Source organism: Podarcis bocagei (genome assembly GCF_964188305.1).
Source record: "Podarcis bocagei genome assembly, chromosome: 11".
Classification (NCBI taxonomy): Eukaryota; Metazoa; Chordata; class Lepidosauria; order Squamata; family Lacertidae; genus Podarcis; species Podarcis bocagei.
Window position 1 is genome coordinate 30,251,777 of NC_138136.1, and position 24,445 is coordinate 30,276,221.

Below are 24,445 nucleotides of genomic sequence, written 5' to 3' on the forward strand. Positions count from 1 at the left end.
GAAAGACACCATGTTGGCTAATCCTCACATACAAGACACAAGACTGAATAATATATACAGGAAAAGTAAATGTTCAAAGACTCAACAGATCATTAACTTCAACAAGAAGATGAATTTACCTCTGATCTCTGCAAAGGGAGGAATGTGATCATTCCACTAGTGTTAGCAAAATCAGCAACAGAGTAATTAATGCCATCAGAATTGATCTGGGAGATACTATAATGCACAAAAACATAGTCCAGAGCTCCCCTGGTGCGCTCCACTACACAAGATATAGTAGAACCTTCATCAGCCACCTATAAGGAAATAAGAAGGCTTACAATATAGTAAAATATTAAGGAAACAGAAAACTATTTGTTTTGAGGTTTGCATAAAAAGGTAACATCATTTTACACTTGTGATATTCAAAACAATAAAATTTATTTCTGGAACAATCAAAGTTCATTCATATAAAGGGGGGAGCCCCAAAATATAACTTAAATAGCTATTTTGAGTCATTAGTTAGTGGAAGAGCTTCTGCTACTCCTGCCTTCATTCCTCATCATGCTATTGTGTATATCATATTCCCAAATCCTTTGCAGAATCACAACACCTTAAGTTTCTTGTGCAGCCTGTTACCAGTTAACAATGTAGTTATTTATATTATTTATATCCTGCCTTTCCTCCAGGGACCTCAAGGCAATATGTGGGGTCACACCCACATTGTATTCTCACAATAACCCCGTGAGGTAAGTTAGGCTGAGAGATGGTGATTGGGTAGCACTCTAAGCATTACACCACACTGGTTCCTCCAGTCACTGCTGCTCCTTATAAAGTCCTCTGCAGCTTATTAAAGCTCAGCTTCATACAATGATAAGGCATTTGGGTTGCTACACACACACACACACACACAAACAAACAAACACACACACACACACCACTCAAAACTTTCTGGCTGATGCGCCATGTGACTGCTGGAACATATGGCAATAGCTGATTACATATTTCATCCCTGCAAGTATCTGAATAACTGAAGCATCATTTTCCCCAAGATGATGTATTGCTGGTATGAAGGATTTTCAGGCAACAAGACCAATATACATTATGCGTAATTTACAAGTGGGTATTAAATTGCAAGTTCTTTAGTTAGACACTTTATCCTTCTCTTTATTGCTGTCCCTAGATGATTATAATAATTACAGTCCTTAATATTTTATAACATCTTAAGAGTGTTCAAAAAATTTCACGTATGGCATCTCAATCATTCTTACAACAGCTCTCTTAAGGTAGATCAATGTCATTATTCCTGTATTGCAGATAACAGGCTGAGACTGAGAGAAAAATAAGGCCACCTAGTGAGTTGGTGGTTGAGGTGAGATTTGAAATAAGGGGTGTTGTGTAACTATGTTTTACTCAGGGTAGACCTACTGAAATTAGTCATTGCCATTAAATTTAATACATCTACTCTGAGTAAAACATAGCTCACACTGTTACACATCAGGTCTTAGGCATTCTTCAGCTTCATTTATCCTTGTTGTTGTTGTTATAATACTACAATTCCTTCAAGCTCAATGTGGCAAACATGGTTCTGTCCATTTCCCCCCATTTTAATCTTCACAACAAAACCTCTGAAGTAGCTCAGGCTGAGAGGGAGTGACTGGTCCAGGGTCATACAATGAGTTCCGCAGCTGAATTAGGATTTGAACCTGGATTTCCCATGTCTTAGTCTAGCATTCTAACACCATTTCCTACCTCTGGAATGCATGCTCCTGTAAAACCAAATAGACCATTGGCATTATCGCTCTTCTGGATTCTCAGTGTCCCAGTTGTGTTTTCTTGTGAAATTCGTGCTCCCCCATGAACAGAAATAAGCTTAAGAATAAACAGTTCCTCTCCTTCTTCTTCTTTGTCATCTCTGGCTGAAACAATGAATGTTTTATTGGTTTCTCCCTGTCGGTATTCTAGGTATCCAGAGATGGGGTGCAAGTCAGCCCTTGCTGGAGTGGCATGAAGTTCATAAATTTCTTCCTTGCTCAGTTTATGTTCATAAAGTCTTACATCTTGCATCAGCCCTGTGTACCTGCTGCTACCATTCATACCGGCACCAACTCTCATTATTCCTGGACCTAGAAAAAGAAACACAAATGTAAATTGATTTTCACACCTGAAAGGTGATTAAAAATGCCCTTCTTCTCCCATATATGCATCAGATCAAATGCCACCCTTTTTAAAAGTCCCTTTATTAGGATGGATGAATTCCATACTGTGCTCCTCTAGATTTGTTGAATGATAATCATTCATGTTGTATTTCATCACATAAAATAGAATGTTTCCCTTTGATGTATGTTATGCTTTCATTGTATATAAATTACATTCAAAACACAGTTCAAAGCAGCTCAAAAGAGTGTTACTTTGCTGTTGTGCTTCAATATAAAAGAGTTGATATATTGATGACTGCAAAAAAACAACAACCTGCAGGTGCTACAGGAAACAATGGTTTGATCCTAGCTGGGTTTGTCTAGCCACAGTTAGAACAGGACTAAGTTATGGAATTCAGACATGATGAGGAACTGTGGTTTGTTCAAAGAGGGAAAGGGAAGCTTTCAGTCTGCTTGTGCATGTGAGAAGGAAGAAGAGAGAAGGTGGATAAGCCATGGTTTCCCATTTTTTTCTGAATCAGGCCAGTGGCAAAGGGACAATGCAATATTATACAAACAAATATTCATGCCACTTCCAAGGCTGATTAGCACACCTGCTTCTAGCAAACTAGACATGTCTATGCAGTTTGTGATTGAGAATAGAGATACGCATGCAGGAATGGTTGCTGAATGGTCCTGGAGAACTGAAGTCGACATTAATGTTATATATTTATATTATACTTTTAAGAATGTGAACAATCACTGTATGCTATATCCTGTCACTGGCTTGTACAACAACAAAAACACACACAGAGAGATTTAATATTATTTTTTGCAAGTATGTTGCTAGATTTCCTGCACAAGAAAAAAATATTTAACAACTGAAAATGATTTCAGTAACTGGAATATGTTTTTTTTCTCTCCTGAATGGAGTTTGGACCTGTCAAATTCCAGATATAAAAGAGAAAGGTTGATACATGACATACTGCTTACCATCAGCAATTGCTTCTCCTTTGAGGCTCTTGATGCCTCCAGGCACAGGACTTCCATCAATGAAAAACTCAATTATGCCATCATCCAGTGTAATCAGAAGGTGGAGCCAAATGTTTTCCTCTAAGTATTTCATGACCGTGATCTTAGCCACATATGTCACGTTTGACGGCTGCGGCATGTAATGAAGCCTTACAGAAACATGAGATTCATTTGTGTGGATTTTCACTCCATAATACATTGTCCCACTGCCATCGTCCTTTGCCAGGAGAAATCCATCACTATTGGCACTAGGAATCACCCATGCTGAAAATGTGAATTTGGCAAGCGTTCTGTTCTTACTGACGTGGAACTCGGGTTCGATGACCCCATACGCATCCTCTTCACCACTAAAAAACAAAGCATCTGTTCCAGTGTGATGACGTCGCATGTGAGGCTGTGACTGCACCACATTTGAAAACCTTCCCAGCAACAAGCAATCAATCATTGGAGGTAACCCTTCTTTGAATGTACTGGATACTATTTCCCAGCCAATCCGGACATCTCCAAACGTTCCCTGCTGCCTCAAAACTGTAAAGTTGGTAATGTGGGACATATCATCTTCAGACAGTACATCTTCTGCTATCTCCCTCTCCTGGCTTTTGGGATCTAGGATAAAGACTCCAAAGGGATCGTCATTGAATGGGATCATCACAGTGACAGAAAGGTTGGTTTCAGCTAACTGACCACCAGGACCTGGGAAACCACCTGAAATATTAAAATAAAAATTTAACAAAATTCTTTATTAACTTCATAATTATTAACATTTCTTTCTAAATCCTATCCTTCTACGAAGGAGCTCAGAACAGCACCCATAATCTTCATCCCTCACATATTTTATCACCCAGTGAAATTCACAGATGCGTGGGGATTTGAACTCAACTCTTCATTTGGATACAAAACTACACCTTTCCCAGCCAAAAGTGCAGTTAGTACTACATTTTTTTTTGGATATAATTTTTATTAAAGACTATCTTGAATTACAAAAAAAAATGCAGTCACTTTTTTCAGATCATAGAGTCTCTTAGCTACATTCAATGTAAGACAATGTTGTATATGGCATAGGGCTGAAGGCGAAGAGAGGTTGGAGGAGAGAGTGGTGGGGAGAGGGTGGGTGGTAAATTTGTTTATTAATTTTCCTTTTCCCCCAAATTGGTATACGTGTGAGGTTTTTGTGTCAGCGTCACTTGGGCAGGTTCTCTTTCTCTTTTATTTTATTTTTAAAAATGACAACTGAAAGAATTGTAGCAACTAAGAGTGGCTAATCAGCAGAATTAAACGATAAAGCTGGCAGTAGTTCATGAGGGGTCTGTGTAGCAGTGGCATCCTCCTGGCAGTAGCACTGTGCTGATCAGGAGCAGAGCAGCAGCAAGGCTGGGAGAGCTCTGGGTTGGCAGAGTGTACCTATGGGGAAGCCAGCAATCTGCAGCTCCCTCAGCCTTGATGCCATCCTTCTTGGACAAGCTCAGTGCATCTGCCAGGAGGACGCCATGCCCACCCTCCACTAATCACTGCTGGTTTTATCATTTGATTATCATTTTCTCTAGTAGTGTTCCCTGGAATGTGGAGCATTTTGACAATAATAAACAGTTGGTCTTGTTTTCTATCTAGCTCAGTACTGTCTACACAATGACTTTCAATGGACCTCCAGGGTTTCAGGCAGGGTTCTCGCCACCTGTAGATGTCAGGGTCTTCTGCGTGAGAAGCAGTTGCTCTTACGGCTTTCCCCATTGTAACTATGTAAGCCAACACTTCTGTGCTGTTTCTTCAGATTTGGACAAGGGGACCCCCCCCCCCCCCGTTCCCAATGTAATAATAATAATAATAATAATAATAATAATAATAATAATAATAATAATAATAATAATAATTTATTTATTTGTACCCCGCCCATCTGGCTGGGTTTCCCCAATGTACCTGAAGCATTCACCAGCTTTAGAGTGTAAAATTCATTGAATTCGGGGATTTTGTCTGGAATGGCATGGAGAGTTATAGGCCGTGATTGCTGGCCATCCAAGAACCAGACAACCCCACAGACTTGATAAAACTCTTCTCCTGGGTCCAAAGCAGAATCGTTTTCAAACAGCTGCCATGCCAAGGAAACATTGCCAAAGTGGCCTCTGTGTCTCAGAACCCTGTGCAGTAGATGGACACAAACAAGAGTCATTTCTCAGACAGGTAGCATCAAGAACAACAAGAACAAAAATACAGATATAATATGAATGGATTTCATGTTTCTCCACATAATCCATCTACAATACCTTCTTGGGAAAGAAGCAAAGAACACCCAGGTTTATTTATCTGCATTTGCAGCCCAGTCCTAAAAGACATCTTCAATGCAGTGCAAAGAAGGAGGGTGTCATTTCACTCCTTTTAGTTCCTATTGCGGCTCATGTTCATACTTAATCAAATAAAACATTATCATAAAAATCCTGGCTGAGATCCAAATACCTACTTTATGCATGCTCAAGAGGCAATTTGGGCTCTTCCAGTGAAGGATTTTTGAATTTGTTTCCTTGAGCACAACACACAGACACACATCTGATAAAATTTGCAACCCATTGCACTTCTGGGTGCACAGAACTAGCTAAGTGGACTCTGACCATTATCAGGAGCCATAATCAAAATATAGGACTCTCATAGAAAATCTTAAGTGTTGCACAGGGAATTGGCAAGAAGGCATAGGACACCTTCATTGAATGTGCAAAACAAGCAGTAAATTGACTCTCTGTGGTAGGGGTGTGGCCAATCTTGGCCTGCCATAAGCTCCAATTTAGCCCACAATGTCATTTTACACAAACCACACCTACTTGACAATCAGCTGGTGTGACTTGCAATGCCAGCTGATGGGCAGCAGGGCAGGGTTTCGATTCTGCCTTGGATGCACAAACAGGTCTTGCAGCCAAAACAGGGTTTAGGCTTCCACTTGACAGCTGATGGGCAGGGTTTGGCTTTGTGTTCTATTAGGATCAGGCGCTGTGGTCTAAACCACAGAGCCTGGGCTTGCTGATCAGAAGGTCGGCGGTTCGAATCCCCACAGTGGGGTGAGCTCCTGTTGCTCAGTTCCTGCTCCTGACAACCTAGCTGTTTGAAAGCATGTCAAAGTGCAAGTAGATAAATAGGTACCACTCCAGCAAGAAGGTAAATGACATTTCTGTGCACTGCTCTGGTTCGCCAGAAGCGTCTTAGTCATGCTGGCCACATGATCCGGAAGCTGCACACCGGCTCGCTCGGCCAGTAAAGCGAGATGAGCGCCACAACCCCAGAGTCGTTCGCGACTGGACCTAATGGTCAGGGGTCCCTTTACCTTTATGCTCGGCCAAGGCAGACATTTGCAAGCATTAGTGGTATGCAGAAGAAGTCCCCTCCCTTTGATGGAAAAATGCATCTTCCTTCCTTCCTTCCCACCCATTCACTTGATATAGCAGAGGGAAAAGAAAAGTCTGTTTTGTAAGCAAAGGCAGAGCATGGGACCTGCTGCCTGTATTCCTCCTTTTCTCCCCTCCTTATCACTTTTGCAAGCCCCACAGGATGCATTTTGACAGGTGGGCAGGGCAAACTGCCTGTTACTCATGTGACAACATAATTACAGAGAACAGAATTTAAGACTGGGGAAAAATGAGAAATTGATATATTTGTCCATTCCTGCTGTGTAAAGGCAGCTTAATGAGGGAGCGATGCTATTGGCTTTTTAAGAAAGGCTAATCTGTACTTTACTCTGCTTGTGCAAGGTGCAGGATTACAGCCCAAGTTAACTAAACATAGAGCAGAAGATTTGTTCTGTCAGTCACTGGCTGCTTGGCAAGATAGACTCAAAAGCACTAATTATCCAGAATGAATCAGACAAGTAACATAACATCACTGAATCTTGTTATTACAAGTAGAATAAAACTTCTATTGAGAGTGGCAGGAAATAAACTAACTACAGTGGTGCCTCGCAAGACGAAAAGAATCCATTCTGTGAATCCATTCTCTAGCGGTTTTTTCGTCTTGTGAAGCAAGCCCATTGACGGATTAGCGGATTAGCACTATTAGCGCTATTAGCGGCTTTTAGCGGCTTTTAGCGGCTTAGCGGATAAGCGGCTTACCGGCTTAGAAAAAGGGGGGGGAGGAAAAAACCCCGCAGGAACTTGCAAGACATTTTCGTCTTGCGAAGCAAGCCCATAGGAGATTCATTTTGCGAAGCACCTCCAAAACGGAAAACTCTTTCGTTTAGCGAGTTTTCCGTCTTGCGAGGCATTCGTCTTGCGGGGCACCACTGTACATGGAATATGTATTAAACCAGATACTGTTGTTTGCAAATGGCTCCTTTCAATGTGCAGGAGGAACTCAAATGTTCAGAGACATCTCCCACACAACTTAGGTCTTCACTTCAGTTCTGAAGGCTGCTCTGTGCATGCACTTGCGTGTCAAGACCCCATAACCACCCCCTTGATGATAAATAAAAAACACCAGCCCACAGATATTTGGTTAAAGTTATTGGGCAATTTTTGGTCACAACTTTATTGGTTACAGAATGTGAGTGGTATTGGCTTAGGTATTGAATAGACCCGACCATATCTGACTCCTGCCCATTGCGCAGGGAATCCAGAAGGGGGAGCCCTGCTGATACAAACCAACTCAAGCTCCACCAGGGTTCCCGAAGCAGTTGTGGCATGGCCTAGCCCCACCCCGGGCTTTGGACAAGATCCACACCCCCGGATTCCTTTAACGGAATACCCTTAAGCTTGGAGGGGCAGGTGGTGGCCACACCTCCCCACCCCCATCATGCACACACACAAATAAATGATACCACACTCCGAGGCAGAAGGCAATTCCACGGAAGGATGGAGGCAGCTAGCGGGGTCGTCCTCAGCCTACGAAAGAAGCCACAAGCGCAATGGCAGACGAGACAGCAAGCGCAACATGAAGAGGCAGCAAGCACCGTGGAGTGGGAGCAGCAAACGCACGAACGGTCCAGATTGAGGAAGCGAGCTGAGAGAAAGCTTAAATGGGTCCTGGCCACACACACACACCCAGCCAGCGGATTGGCTGGCTGATTGATGATGTGGCCGGGATCCTCCGGGCAATGGGGGACTTCGTCCCCTGCCCCCAGAAGAGAGTGGGTAGCCACATGGTCCACCGTAACTCCTCCCCACGGTTAAGTGGAGCAGATTTTTGCTGCACAGACAGAGATGGCGATGACAATGACAATGTTCTCACTGAAAAAGCCTTTGTTCTTGTGTATACATTGCATTGTCCACAAAGACTAACACTGTCATAAGTTTCTGCGAACAATAGTTCTATCTTCTATATTTTTCATTAGCTAATATCCAAGGCACATATAATCAGAGCCGGATTTAGGTCTGATGAGGCCCTACGCTACTGAAGGTAAGGGGGCCCTCTATATGTCCAGTTGTCGTTTGTCAACAACAAATTGTAGCTGTTAGAAATGAGCGAACCAGTGATATTTTAGGGAGCAGGCTAGCAGGCGGGGCCCATTTCTTACATCATAGGAGCCTACACAGCACAAAACACTGTTGCTGTGTGTAGGTTTTATTTTTATTTTTTTATCTTATATTTTGGAAATGTACATCCATGTTTCTTTTTCTTTATTTTTTTTTGGGGGGGGCAAGAGAGTTGGGCCCTAAGCTATAGCTTGTTTAGCTTATACGTAAATCTGGCACTAGGGACGCGGGTGGCGCTGTGGGTTAAACCACAGAGCCTAGGAATTGCTGATCAGAAGGTCGGCGGTTCGAATCCCCGCGGCGGGGTGAGCTCCCGTTGCTCAGTCCCTCCTTCTGCCAACCTAGCAGTTTGAAAGCACGTCAAAGTGCAAGTAGATAAATAGGTACCGCTCCGGCGGGAAGCTGTACGCTGGCTCCCTTGGCCAGTAAATCGAAATGAGCACCGCAACCCCAGAGTCAGTTATGACTGGACCTAATGGTCAGTCCTAATGGTTTACCTTTAAATCCGGCACTGCATGTAATATATTATTAAGAACATAAGAAGAGGCCTTCTGGATCAAGCCAAAGGCCTATTCAGTCCAGCATTTTGTTTTCACAGCAGCCAACAAGTGTCTATGAAAAGCCCACAAGCAGGACCTGGTGCAACAGCGGTCTTCCCACCTGCAGTTCCCAGCAAACAGTATTCAGAGGCATTCTGCCTCCCTCTGTACCATGTGCAATAACAAGGCTTTAGTAATTAATTAATTTGGGAACAATAACGCTCCATTAACTCACTGAAAAGTTCAAATAGAGCCACGATAGAATGAGGTAAGGCATCTGGGAAGCTTACTTAATCGTAACAGTCCAGCTTTGGGAAAAGGTGCCTAGTGAATTTCTTTCACAGGAAAACTCTGAAGTAGTCACAAGAAATAGCCAAGGTCCCTTTTGCTACAGGGCAGACACATTGTGCCCCCACTTGTCTTTTTTCAACTGGACAACTGTGTTTAACAAAGGCTTGTTTACTCACAGAGTGCTATGTTTTGAGAATACTGAGATAATAATTCACCAATTTAAGAAAAATCTCTCAACTCACAGCCAGGCCATTCAAAAAGCTTTAGTCATATTCTAAATAAAGAAAAAGCTTTCTCTCTTTTTCTGGGGGGGAGGAGAGAAATCAGCAGCAACTTTTGGGGAGAAATAAACACCACAGGGAAAATCCTCTTCACAGCTATTTAGACCAGAATCATTACTGGAGTTTCACTAGATTATCTCTATGGCCTACCAATGCACTTGTAAGAGTGTCAACGGATTCTACACCTCCTGCTGAGTTAATTGGCAGCATAGCAAGGGTCATCAGTCAAACAAAAATAACTTTTTAAACCCTGCTGGCCCTGGGTACATTCATGAATGAGCACCAATAATAGCCTGCAGAAAGTCCTTTCAAGCCAAGCAGGTTTTGATTTTCTTTCCCCAAATCCTTTCAGGATTAACACAAATATTCAGAAAAGAAAACAAACATCAGAAGCTTTATATAACTAAAAGAATTGTTTGAGGTAAATTTTCAAAGCAAGTACTTCCACCGAACACAACTTGCTAGACGCCCTAACATAGTTTTTGTCAACATGCTGACCACCCCAACATGCTGACAACTCCAACAATATCTGGAGGGTCAGCAGCATGATTCCCACTTTTATTTATAATTCTTAACTCTTATTTACATGTTCATTCAGAATTCAAAGTTGCCATTTGAACATTTTTAGAAATAGCATTATTATCTTGATCTGCCAATTCAGCTGGCTATCTTGGAAAGGGATTCCCACTATCTACTCTGTTCATCATATTTACTTTCATAAATTGCCTTATAGTTTCTTATAATTTCCTTTCTACAAAGCAGTGCATGTTATAATACTTGGATTTTCCTTTATACATGCCAGAAGGGAGGCTCCATTTTTTCCCAAGGGTACAGCCCTGACAGATCATATTGTCTCAATATATATATATAGAGAGAGAGAGAGAAAAGGGAATTGTTTCCAAGAAAGGTCCATATATACAAATAGTCACGTGTTAAACTCCTTCTAAAACTATGCAAATATTAAAAACTTTCCCCTTGTGCAATTTTTGACATAGAAGCATCTTTTGAAACACTTCTGATTGCTTAAAACCTTACTGTCGCAAGGACGAGTAAGACTGAATTGATTCCAGGAAAGTGTGATCCAAGATATTTACTGAAGTGACAAGCTGCATTTAGTTGAGTGTTACTTACAAAAAATCATTGGTCTTGCCTTCTTCTACTGCTTTGTCTGTACGTTCCAATGAGAAGATGCCATTTGGGTCATCATTTGCTTCAATTATTACTGTTGCCATTCCAGACCCGTAGACCACTGTGTCTCCTAAGCAACAATTTTTTTGTTTAAAGATAATGCTAAAAGCAAACAGCATAATATATGGGGAGGGAAATTCCATACCCTAGCCTAACGTTTTTTCTAGACCCAAGATTCTGTATATCTGCCATCTAATTCAGACAACCTTCTCCCTTTGTATGTTGTAAAAGGGACAGCATGCTTTTCCCCAACACACACACTCAAGCTTGGTCCTGCCAGACATATATGTGGGAATTTTATGTGCATATGGTCTGTGTGCATAAAATCCATCTCACGCAAGCCTGAATTAAGAGGTTTGCTTCACAGATTTTTGCATATGTGGGATGTGAAGTTCTGGTTGATATGTGTTGGATTATATGTGTGTAGAAGACTGTATGCCTGGGATGAGAACTTCAAGCCAACCAGGTCTATCTGGCCCTCATAACTCTCCCTGAGCCACACCATCTCTCCCCAGACCATGCCCATCAACAGCCCAGCTCTGTATTCTCCTCAAATGATTTTGCCTAGCCGGATGTGAACTGTGATAATGCCTCTTGTCTGCCTGGAGGATGTGCAGATGGGGTGGGAGTGTAGAAACATCTGACTTTTGTGAGAGAGGAATGTAGCCTGCTCTATCTTTTGCCCCACCAACTTTTGCTTCTTACTGCCCATAGCTGGCATGTGGACCTTGGAAGGTTGCCAGTAAGGGAATGGGGACCTCAGGCTGAAGGCAGCTCCCCCCTTGTTTTATGCAAATGTTATGCCCATACATTGCTTTTATGGGGCATCCCAAGGTAGACAGGCACATCTAGTAGCCATGGCAGGAAGACATAGTCTTGTTCCTCCACTGCTCACACAGAGGTTGCCCAAGCAGGGCCTAAAAGAAAAAAGCTAAGATAGCCTTTGAAAACAGCATGCCATCATGTACACTGGAGTAAATAGGCTCTGTTCGTGAGTAACTACCCAGAAGTCTGAATAGATAGGATGATAGCTATTAGCATACCTGACACTGGGAGCCTAAGTGGTCAATGGAGCTTGTATTTATTTATTTATCTTTACTTTAGAGCCAAGGAAGTGAACCCAGTATGGCTGAAGTCTTCTAGATCACAGCCTGAGCTTGTATGTTTAAGATAACAGGATGAGAGAACCGACTATTATACAGCACCACTTTATGGCTGCCATGAAGTTTATATACAACAATAAAAACATCAAATATATTGCACAGCACAATGACACATTTGTACTTAACCCCGTGTAAATTTATACCTAGCCACTTATGCCTATCTTTTTCTCTTTTGTTCTATATATGTAAGGCTGGGGGTTATTTACATATATATTGGTTGTTTTAATATCCAACACAAATAATGAAAGCCAAATTAGCTCTATAAAAGTCGGTCACAAAACAAATCAGCTGGGTGTTTTTGTTTTGCTTCTAATCCAGCAATATTACAACCAGCCCCAATTGCATGGATGCAGGCATACTGCACATTTCACAAGGGTATAAAAAGGATGCTTTAATGTGAAGAAGCATGGGAATACCCTAATCAGCTCCCCCCAAATATCATTCACGAAATGAGAAAAGCAACATCAGAAATGCAGCAGCTGCTTAGTTTACATAGAGATCAAATAATCATTTGAACCTGTTGAGTTGAAGAGAATGATATAAAAAGTCTCATCCGACTCAGGGGTATCGTCATCATTGATAAACACAGTTATGTTTTGTTCTCGTATTCCAACATCAAAAAAAAGCACACCACTCTTTTCGCTAGGCATAAAGTCTCCCTCTTCAGCAGTGGCTCCTCCATTAACAGTGGCGTACGAAACCGAAACGGCATCAACATCTGAGCCATTTCTTATGACTACAAAATTAGCAATGCCGCCTTCATGAGCCTTCACAGCAACGGGATCTGAAATGCATATACAGTGTGCAAAAGAAAGAGAAATCAATACAACCGAACTGTAACCTTCCTTTGCAAATATTGTTTCCAGTAAAGAGAAAAAAAATCTACTTTATAATGAGATACACGTTTCATAGTACTGAATGTCTCCACTCCACTGTTACCTTACAAATTAGGAGAAGAGCATAACACATTAATAAGCTTCCAGGCAAAGATTTACTGCCATCATTATATTTATACCTTCAGGGTTTGAAATGCTCTAAATGGCTTACAGTAAAATAATCACAATACAGATTAGATCATAGAATTATAGAGTTGGAAAGGATTCTAAGGATCATCTAGTCCAACCCCCTGAAATGCAGGAATATTCAGCTGTCCCATTCGGGGATCAAACCTGCAACCTTGGCATTATCAGCACCATGTTCTAACCAACTGAGACTAAAGTGGCACAATGCAGACATCACACCAAACCATGGTTTATGCTAACCACAGTTAAGGACCCCACAATATGGTATGAATTCTGAAATGTACAACAGTAATACCATTATTGCTTTCCTTTCCCCTCTGCTCAGTACTCAGCTTCATAAGTTCATTCCTCCTCCCATAGCTCAGAACTTCTTGAGATGGAGCAATGGTCCAAATTTCCATTTGTCAATGGTTTTCAAACTAAGAAATAATGTCAAACCACATCTAATACACACTGTGGTTTGATAGCCTGGTTTGGAAGCTCCTTTACAAACCATGATCTGACATACTATGCTGCCAAAAGGTAGGCTATAAATGCAATAAATAAATAAAAATGAGCACATAAGAGATTACAAATTAAGAGAAAACCAAGCAAATTGTGCCACTCCTATTTATCTTGTTTCAGATCCGTCACTCAATATAAGCTACACTGAAGATCTCTCACCAGCAAAATAAATTGGGTCGTCGTTTTTTGTAATCTGCAAGGTTGCAGTGGTTATATTTCCAATTCTAGCACCCCCTGTGGCATTGAAAAGACTAAGGATGAATACCTCGATTTCTTCAGGTATCTGAAAAAATATAAAAGTTAATGTATGTTACCTCTAAATGCTCTATAATTAAAACAAAGTTGCCAAGCATTAACTCTTGCAAATCATGGAACACACCTGTAGAATAATGGGAATATTAAAACAAACAGGATAATGAATGCAGAATAATGAGATCTACCGTAAGTTACAAATTTATATCCTAGATTAGCTAGTTTGATATACTATAATCAGAAGAAGAAGAAGAAGAAGAAGAAGAAGAAGAAGAAGAGGAGGAGGAGGAGGAGGAGGAGGAGGAGGAGTTTGGATTTGATATCCTGGTTTATCACTACCTTAAGGAGTCTCAAAGCAGCTAACATTCTCCTTTCCCTTCCTCCCCCACAACAAACACTCTGTGAGGTGAATGGGGCTGAGAGACTTCAAATAAGTGTGACTAGCCCAAGGTCACCCAGCAGCTGCATGTGGAGGAGCGGGGACGCAAACCCGGTTCACCAGATTACGAGACTACCACTCTTAACCACACCACACTGGCTCTCACCATAACAATGGGTATGTTTGAACTTAATACTGTCCCCATTTAGATCAGTGGAGCTTAAAACTGCTGATGTTTGCCACTTTCGACGGTATTTGCCTACTATGATAATTTCCCATTAGCTTGAAGGATGATCATTTCATATATTTACAAAAAAGAAAGAAAATTGAGGCTCTCAAACTGAAGGAAGATGTATAAATGGTTGCTAGAATGGGAAACTAAAAGGTTAAATCTGTAATGATTAAATGGGCACAAGGCCTAGGACATAATATACAAATGGAAGATTGGGGAAAATTATGGAATGTGGATCTAAAATTTACTGACTGTGTAACTCTGAAAGAGAATTGCATGAAAATGATGTACCGATGGTATATGACCCCTGTTAAACTTGCTAAGATGTAAAGAACAAGCTCTAACAAATGTTGGAAATGTAAAGAATGAGATGGCACGTTTTATCATATGTGGTGGAGTTATAAAGCAATCAAAAATTATTGGGAAATGATATATAATGAATTGAAGAAGATGTTTAAAGAAACTTTTTTTAAAAAGCCAGAAGCTTTTTTTCTTGTTAGGCATTACAGGACTGGAGTTGCCAAAAGAGTGGGAAAAGCTATTTATGTAGGCTACAACGGCGGCCAGGATTCTCCTAGCCCAAAAATGGAAAGACGCCAAAATACCAACAAAAGAAGAATGGCAAACTAAACTGATGGAATATGCAGAACTGGTGAAACTCATGGGAACACTCAGAAGCAATGACAATAGAGACTTTAAAAAGGATTGGGAACCATTGATGTTGGATTTACAGAAATACTGTAAAGAAATGGACTCATTAGCAGGGTTTGAGTAATGCTTACAACAAGGATAACATGTAAAATATAAGAAAGAGCAATTTGAAAATGAATTAAGGTAAAATATAATATGTAAGAAGATATGATATAAAAAGGTGAAGAATATAAGAGCAATTGGATAAGACTACAAAATAAGGAAAATAAATGAAGCAGAAGCAGTGATTGTTGAATGAACCAGAGGGGGAAGTTGGGGGAAGTCATGGGGAGTGGGGAAGGGGTTTTGGGTAGTCTTTGAATAATTCCTTTTTCTATATGTGTTGAAAATGTCAAATATTAAACTGGAAAACTAATTTAATAATAATAATAAAGTTACTTGCATAAAAGTGTTTACCTCATCAGGCACTGAATATACGGTGATATTTTTTGAAAATTCTTCATTTCCAAAGAAAACTGTCCCTTGCTCCGGGAAGATGTCTTTTGTAGAAGCTGGGTAAGTTGCCCAAGACACAGTTACATTGCCAAAAGTTCCTTGGCTTCGCAAGACTCTGAACACCGCTTTGAAACACAAATGCATTAATTGGTAAATGTACAGCATTAAGAGATTCAAAGACGAGTAGAAAAACTCAAAGAAAAAACAGTTTTAAAAGATAAGTATCTGTAACCATGAAAGTGGCATATACACATTTACAGATATTCATCCCAAGGAAGAATGCTGCTTATTGCAAGCTCAATAAATAGCAAGCCACCATTATTATTGTTGTTGTTATTGTTGCAGCCGAGAACTATGCTATGGCATCTTCTGCAGCATCACTTCTCATGTCATGAAGGTCCCAGATGAGAAATCTTGAGCTATGTTAAAACAGTAACACACTATAATAATAATTTATTATTTGTACCCCGCCCATCTGGCTGAATTTCCCCAGCCACTCTGGGCAGCTTCCAACAAAGATTGAAAATACATTAAAATGTCACACATTAAAAACTTCCCTGAACAGGGTTGCCTTCAGATGTCTTCTAAATGTCAGGTAGTTGTTTATCTCTTTGACATCTGATGGGAGGGCGTTCCACAGGGAAGGCGCCACTACCGAGAAGGCCCTCTGCCTGGTTCCCTGTAGCTTTGCTTCTCGCAGTGAGGGAACCGCCAGAAGACCCTCGGAGCTGGACCTCAGTGTCCGGGCAGAACAATGGGGGCGGAGACTATGGCTCATCATACCTGTGTCACCCTCCTCACACCTCAGGTAGACAAATATTGCCATGTGGAAGAGCCACAGAGTAGAGTCCTCCTCTGTTACCTGGGCTCCAGATTTTACAGTATAGGAAGGAACTCTGTAGCAGCAGCATCTGTACTATGAGGGGTTATCAGGTGAAGGAGTCTTGAGAGACATTAAGTTACCAATTTATGATAAAATGGCAAGAGTTAATATGAGCTAACCTACAACAGAGCAGTAAGGAATTACCAGCATAGAAGTCTCTGCCTTTGCTTTCATTTATTGTTACTGTTAATCCATCCTCAGCAAACTGGATTATTCCATGGGGATCATCATTCTTCAAGATTGTTATGTTGACGACTGTGGCATTTCCCAGTTTACTTGGCAGCTCACCGTGGCTACTGAGAACCACTGAGTAAAATTCATCCAACTAGAACAGGGAAACCAAATCAGAACAATATGGTCTGGCAACACTCATAGCAATCAAGAGACCAGTCCAAATTTATCGATCAGCCAGCGTAAAATAAAATTTAGCCAATGTTACCTCAGGATGTGGAAAGTGTAACTCATGTTTTAACAGTAGCACAACTGCCTATTAGACACAAATGGAAAATGATAAATCTGCCCTCTGCAGATGACTAGTGTTTGAGAGCATGGAATATAGCTTACTCATTTAAACTTACAGACATGTGAAAACACAAAAAAGAATCAGGAAACAGAAACATAACATTTCCTCCTCCATCTCTACACAAAGTGGCCATGATTATTTCATTCTTAGGGCAAGGGTAGCATTTTCAACACAGCATAACCCACCAAAAATCCAATCAGTTCAGGGGGATGTTTTAGGTACTAAATGTCAGAAGTGCATCCTTTATTATTCCAAGTTAGGCATGAGGAATTCTTTCTGCCTCTCTTTACCTCTGGAATCCCATCCATCTTTGTTAGCAATGTAATTTTAATTTCTTTTTCTCCAGGCTTAAACTCCAGGATTCCTGTACTTCCATAGAACTCGCTGTCTCTTGGTTCTACAGTATAACGTAGAAATTGCTTGATGAGGGCTCCCCTGGACCGGACAATCTGAAGTTCAACAGATTCTCCTTCCTTTAAAACAAATCAAAAATCCAAAAGATTCAGTATTCTTATTTGGTGTGGTTCCATCATGAAAGGGGTTTAGTTTCTGAGCACTTACTTTTATCCTGTACGGCCCTCTTGAAGATAAAGAAAATTCAAACACTCCTCCAGGATCATCATTTTCCAGAATAACCACTTCACGGCTAATATATCCAGATTTCAGGATCTGATTTTCCACATTCACCCTGAAGAAATAATTCCAAAGATGCTTTTAACCAGCAAGTTAGTTTAGCATTAAATGCAGCAGGTGCCTGTGTAAAACACTGGGGCTTCCCCTCCACCACCTACAACCGTGTTATTCTGAAATACCCTCCCAATGAAGGTACATTTGGCCCCATCACTGGCTCCCTTTCTGGAGCAAACACACATTTTATTTGCTAATGGATTGAATATATTATTCACTTTGTTATTCTTTTATTATATTGCCTTTGACTGATTATTATTTTTTGCATTCATATTTTTGTATTGTAAAACCAGTTTATGAATGAATGTCGAAAAGTGGTACACAAAAGCTGTACTTAAACAAAGAATGAACAAAGTCTTTCTGCACAGACTATATTTTATTTATATTTGCCTAGAATCTTCAAAAAAAGATTAAACGTGCACACTTCACACAGAGAAAGACAATAAAACACAGTGACATACAAGAGTACTGGATGGTAAGCTTTTAAAAGCACTGCTGGATTTGAAAGCACTGAAGAGCAGGTTTTAGTGTCCTACTAACATGTAACAAACTTTCCAATAACATTTGCTATGAAAAGTTGTTGAAAGTAAATATTTTGTTTCCAATTTCATCTGAGACGACATTTTGCGCCTTGATTGTTTCCTGTGCTGCAGATCTACCCAACAAGCAGAGATGATTTCAAGAGCTCACACTGCCAATGAGAATCCTTTAAAATGGCTTCAATGCAAAGGTTTCTGTGCACACACACACTAAACCTGAATCTTATTCTTAACCAAATTCAGTGTTCCTGAAGTGATACTCAAGTTCAGGAACTGAAGTTGTTAACTAATGTTAACTAATGCTTAAGCTCTTGATTAGTTGCTGGAGCATACAAAGATGCAGATATTATGTTCCTAGGTAATTTGTATTAATTGTTTTTAAATGATCAATGATGTATTTAAATTGGCTGCAGCACTAATATGTGCAATTTATTTCAATAAAACCCCAATCCTAAACCCGCTTACATGGAAGTACGGTAATTCTCCCTGAACATGGAAGCATTTACTTCCAAGTCAATGTGCATAGGGTTGTGATGTATGTTCCCTAAACATTGCAATGAAAACACACAATCTATTTGAGGATGAAAACAATTTCTGTTTAACTCTAATTATTCAACTCCATTATACCATATTTGGGAGGCCTGATTTCCCAGCAGTGAAATCAGAACAACCAATCTACTGTCCTGCATTATCTTCAAACATCAAACACCAAGCCATGCATTCATAACTTTTTATTATTATTCATAGGCCCTACATAAAGGAACGTTTTCAGTCCTCCACCCCATGCTCCCAAATAAAACAGCAACAGGAAGCATGCATTGCCCAAGGAGGTCCGATAGGCATGGTGCTTCAGAAGGAAAGAAATATTAAAGGAGGCACAGTCTTGTCCAGACCAACCACTTCCAAAACAAAGTGCTGATTCACTGAATACAAAGACACAGCTTGCTGCACTTACCCAAAGTACACGACAAACCTTTCTGTCTCTACCCTGTCAATACAGAGAGAAATAAGTGGGGGGTAGGAATAAAACCACTGTTTGCCAGATTCTTTGTAGGAGAGTTCTTTAGAGGAGGAAATAAAAAGCGGGGTGGGATAAAAAAAATTTTTTTAAAAACCCAGCACCTTTCCAGCAGCTAATGTTCACTTTATGGGAATTCTACTTGCTTGGCACTCACTTGTTTGACTAATGCTAGCAAGAGGTTCAGCAATTCCCACTCATGGGAGATGACCCCATGACCAATTGGGATGTCAAGGACCATTCAAGGCCTTCGCTGCCAGCACTGCTCCAAGAGCCAGCCGCCAACTGCCAAGCACTGTGCAGGCATACAGGCTACACAGCAGCTGAGTAAATTTTATTCAGCACCGTCTGTAATTACTCAGTGCTTTTAATTAGACAAAAGAAACCCATTTTATTCATTGATGCACAACCCTCCAGGACCTGCCATCCCACTACGCTGCCCAAATAATTGTCTGAGTAGATAAAGAAGGGCAGGGGTTGCCATTGTTCAGATTTTTGTAATGGGGACATATTTGAAAGGCCTCATTTAGGCAGGAGTTAAAACAGCATGAAGTGTTATTTGTGGCTGCTTTTTCAGTAAATCAAACTGTAAGAATGATGTAAGAGGCGAAAGCATTTTCTAAGTCCAACATTTTATCGGCTCGAAACAAATGCTTAACGGTACAAACCACTTGTCAGAAGATATGGCTGGAAATGGAATAGTGCCTCTGATCCTAACCTAGCATTTTTAATACCCCAGTTACTTTGATTCATTATAAATTGCTGTCTGCCTGTATATCTTAGTTATGCAAGCACGTGTGAATGGCATTTGTCCTTGGCAATGTCTGCTCCATAAGCTGCCACTGAAATTCACAGGAGTTCTGCAAAAAAACCACTCTGCATAGAAAACCTGTGCTAAGTGTTGCATGCAAAGATGACATAATCCCTTCCCAAAGGGTTCAGCAGGCAGAACAAAGATAAATGCCAGGACTCTAATAGGGACATACCTAAGGGCTGGCTAGGTTGGCCCCCGCCAAGAGCACAGAACCAGGGGAGCACTCAAATCACACCTCTCCCATCTGGCTCCAAGTGGCTATGAGCCCACCCGCCTGTCCTCACACTTCCTGGGCCACTCCTTTGCTGCTCTGGGCAGCCGGGCGAGGTGTGCAGGCTCCTGTGGCTACCTTGGTAGAGGATCTTCGCCAAGGGCACAGGGAATGGGGGGCACTGATACAGCTCCTTGCCAAGGGCGCAAGAGAGCCTAGGTACATCTCTGAGTATAAATGAGGTTGCCAAGAGCAAACTAGCAAGTCAAAGCATAAAAACTGGAGGACAGGTTTCAGCACAGCACTAATAAGGAATGTCATTTTCATGAAGGCATTATGAACCACAAACTGACTGAAGGGGGAAAGATGACAGGAAAAGAGGCTCAGGGACAGAAAGCTGGTTACAGTGCTATAGACACCAGGGCCTAAATCCCAAACAGCTAAGCATACCTGACACCATAGTGAGCTAACCTGTGCTGGATTTAGGCCAAGATTACAAAACAAGCATTTTCATATTCTTGATAAGCAATATACCTAATGTATATGGTGTAACCTAGAGTTCTTCTACCTTGTTGGATTACAACTCCCACCATCTCTGACCACTGGCTAAGGCATGCCCCTCAACCGCCCCAATTCCAGGATGAGTGGGACATGCTGGAATTATAGATGCCATCCCAGCAACCTGGTGTTATGTCTTGAGCTCGGATCCTTGAACAATAGGCAGGTAGGATTCTAGAAGGCAGCAACCTGATTGGCCCATGGGAGCTATCCAATCCAGCTCCAGGAGGGGAGTTTGAATCAGCCTATCACACGTGAATCACTCTAGAATGTAGCACCCGAGGATCCTTCCCTGAAACTGCCCCCTCCTCCAATTTCCTGTTATCCTGAGGAGCCACACATTTGCTGATCTAACATCAAATTCTGAACAAATGATTTGATAAAGTACAAATTTTTTTTAGCAAGGTGTACATTAAATGTGATATAGAACCAGATAAATAATATCAGACATAGCGTTAAGGTTGATAAATCTAGTTTTTAAAAAACAAATCAGCTCTGTTGTCACTTTAATATTTATACCCAGTGCAGAAGCTCACCAAGTATAAGAACTAACTGGAAAAGGAAGAGTATAACTTATGTATGGAAACATGAGCAATACTCTGTATGGAATTAAGTTACATAATACCTGTTGAGGCAGCAGCAAAGAAGTTGAAATATCATAAATGAAATTCAACTCCTTTTCTTGTGTTGTCTCTGAGACACCTTACTATGAAAATCAATCCTATTACTTTTGAATGGTATGGCATTATAAGAACCAGATCATTACAGGCACATTTTGACAGAAGTATAACTTTACATGAAACTGAAATGGAAATTTAGCATAATTGTGCCTTCAGAGCAATGTTATCTGCCAAAGGAAATGCAGAAACAATTTCAGCGGACAACCAATATGATAGAGCCATCTGTTTGCATATTACCTATGAGTCAAAGGAATTCTTTAAATAAAAAAAAACAATTTATGGCTCTGATTCAACATATAAAATGTCATGGATGCATAAGGTATCTACGAACATTTACAGAATAATCCATGCATATTTACTAAGAAATAAATTCTACTGTGTTTAAAGGGGCTTACTCAATACACCCCACCCCACAAGTAAGCGTACAAACGTTAGCCAGTGCATAAAATAATACAATCAGGATATAAAAAAGGGTATGTTGTGACAAATCATTGCAGAATAATACCTGTCTAATGACAATATTAGAGTCTCATTCATTTCTGGGATGTCATCAGCTTTGACAGTAAGGTTGATTGCTGTGTCACTTTGTCCAGATAAAAATACAACAGAGCCAAAGAAAGGGCTTATATCATCAATAGTTACAGCTTTTGGATTGAGGCCAGAGGGTATCAGGCTCCAGAAGACAGTAGCTTGTCCATCAGTCCCATCTCGATGCAATGGAATGGAGGTCTAGAATGTATACCAAGTTCTGTAAGGTTTTTTTTTTTCTTTCTTAAGGTACATGCAACTCTAGCTGCCAAGCTACAGCCAATATCAAATATCTAAAAACACATTTCTGAAATAGCACATAGATTGATTTATTTTTAATTTCTACAGCATTCTGCATTGAAAGAACTGTATGGCATCTTTTAAATATTGGTAAGGTGCGTCACACTTAATGAAACATGAAAATGGGGGGGGGGGAGAGAAAATCTAAATAACTAAAAAATCAGTTCTCATGGTTGGGATGCAGAGTTTTTGTCATGCTTATCTTCCTTTTGAGAGATGTTTGCGAGTAACATTGCTTCCTGTCTACAAATCATCTCACCAGCAATCTCACCGTAGCCTACCTAGGAGCCCACATTTCAAGGCCCAGATGAAGACATCATGAGGTAACCAACCACTCTCATGGGGCTTTTTTCAAAAGAAAGGAAAGGTGGGTAGCAGGGGAGGCTGCAGAGTGCTGGAGGATTGGTTACATGGTAGGAAAACAGTGGTCAGTGTGGTTCGTTAAGGGAGCTGAGAGTTGTTAGGAAACCCTTAACAAAGTACAGTTCCCAGGATTCTTTTTGCAGAAAGCCATGACTCTTAAAAGTCGAATAAGAGTACTTCAAATGTGTGGTGTGGATGTGGCCAAAAACATTGCCCCTTTGCCACCTCACAACAAGGAAGTAACCCTAAAACCCTACACAGAGCAAAATTCTTAAGTACCCTGAGAATGAGGCAGAAAAAAACGAAGCCTCTACATGGAACAAAAAAACCTTTTGAGAAATTGGAGGGGACTGTGTTACCTAGTACTTGATTTTACCTGGAGTTAGGAAAATATAACTTTTATTACAACTATATGACCCTTACCTCTGAGTAGCATCTTCATAGGTTGCAGGGGAAAATGGTGACATTTCAATTTAACTGTGATTCAGAGTTGTTAAGGTTATTTTTCTTCATTACAGAACCATGATGACAAGGCATGAGAAATATTTTGAATAAGTGAGTGTTGCAAAATAAATTATTTTCCACTAGCTTGCAGAAGTTCGTGTTAAGTGAAGGCAGACCCAGTACTTTCTCTAAAGAAAATGTGCAGTATGCAAGAACAACATTTAAAGAAAGATTTACTTACTACTGTAAAAACAACATCTTCTGGCTCATGTAAAATTACTGGAAGATTGCTGATAAAGCCAATTTCTCCATTTGCAATGTCAGGCGTAATTCTTAAGGAGATGTTTTGAATTTCACCTAGTCTAGGACTTACAGGTGGAACTAGAGGAGTGATATTCAGCAGTTCAACTTTTTCAAGCTGCAATAAAAGGAATAAACATTTTAAGATTCTCTGCCATTCCTACATACGGTACAATGATTTATAGGACAGGACAACTAGCTATTGCATATTTTTAATGTAAGCTGCAAATATCCAACCAGGCTTTTTCAGAATCTCGCTACAAAAAATGATAATACATAATTCCCATGATAGGAATAGATTATTTCCACTTCTCAGTTCTTCTGGGAAAACACTAATTTACATCTACAGATCTTTATGCCTATCACATTTGAACATATAAGGAAAACATGCAATCACATGTGCAGTTCTGCATCAGAATAAGTAACTGTAAATTGCTGAAGAAGGTTGTGAACAGGCACTCTTCCACCAAACTGAACTATTTTGGAGAGAAAGACTCCAGGATCCAGTAAATTAACACCCAGGAGATGTTAGAACCTGCTGAAGAACCTACACTGAACTCCCAATGAATGTACATAGAGAAGGGAAACAGTTGCAGGAGATGGAGAAGGAAATAAACAAAATCCATTTCCATTATATTCATACAAAATTTTCTACAATATTTTGTAGATATATTCTCTGTTTTGGAGTCATTTCCATGGGTCCTAACTTTTCACACCATGAATATTTGGAATATTTGGAAACCACCAACTTTTTTAAAAAAAATCAAGACGGAGTCTAATAAAATAGAAGGATCATGTAACAGCACAGAAGGAGCTCTTTCCATTCACAAATTGAGAAAAACAAAGCACCCAAACTTTTATTTTTATTATCAATTTTATAGCAGTGGGTTGCTGGGATTGGGATTGGACGGGCATCCAAACTCCCCAAAAAGCACACGGCAGAACTGGTTTCAATTGTTGCTATTACAATTGCTGAAACTTTTAAAAGAGCCAAACAGAACAAAGTG

The 24,445-nt window shown here is 40.5% G+C and overlaps 1 protein-coding gene and 1 long non-coding RNA gene across 5 annotated transcripts in view; one reads left to right on the plus strand and one right to left on the minus strand.

Moving 5' to 3' along the window:
• Positions 1-24,445, minus strand: part of ADGRV1 (adhesion G protein-coupled receptor V1) — a 246,448-nt gene that overhangs the window by 197,091 nt on the left and 24,912 nt on the right. For all 4 annotated transcript variants that reach the window (XM_081212310.1, XM_081212311.1, XM_081212312.1 and 1 more), the window contains 13 exons: positions 23,380-23,556; positions 22,009-22,232; positions 17,558-17,684; positions 17,287-17,469; positions 16,618-16,798; positions 15,552-15,715; positions 13,741-13,864; positions 12,573-12,839; positions 10,836-10,962; positions 5,064-5,281; positions 3,111-3,854; positions 1,732-2,105; positions 120-296 (listed from right to left, as the gene is read on the minus strand). In XM_081212310.1, the coding sequence (XP_081068436.1) occupies positions 120-296; positions 1,732-2,105; positions 3,111-3,854; positions 5,064-5,281; positions 10,836-10,962; positions 12,573-12,839; positions 13,741-13,864; positions 15,552-15,715; positions 16,618-16,798; positions 17,287-17,469; positions 17,558-17,684; positions 22,009-22,232; positions 23,380-23,556 (3,087 nt within the window). The remainder of the gene's footprint in view (positions 1-119; positions 297-1,731; positions 2,106-3,110; positions 3,855-5,063; positions 5,282-10,835; positions 10,963-12,572; positions 12,840-13,740; positions 13,865-15,551; positions 15,716-16,617; positions 16,799-17,286; positions 17,470-17,557; positions 17,685-22,008; positions 22,233-23,379; positions 23,557-24,445) is intronic.
• Positions 1-24,445, plus strand: part of LOC308597000 — a 272,467-nt gene that overhangs the window by 181,480 nt on the left and 66,542 nt on the right. The gene's annotated exons all lie outside the window — the stretch shown is intronic.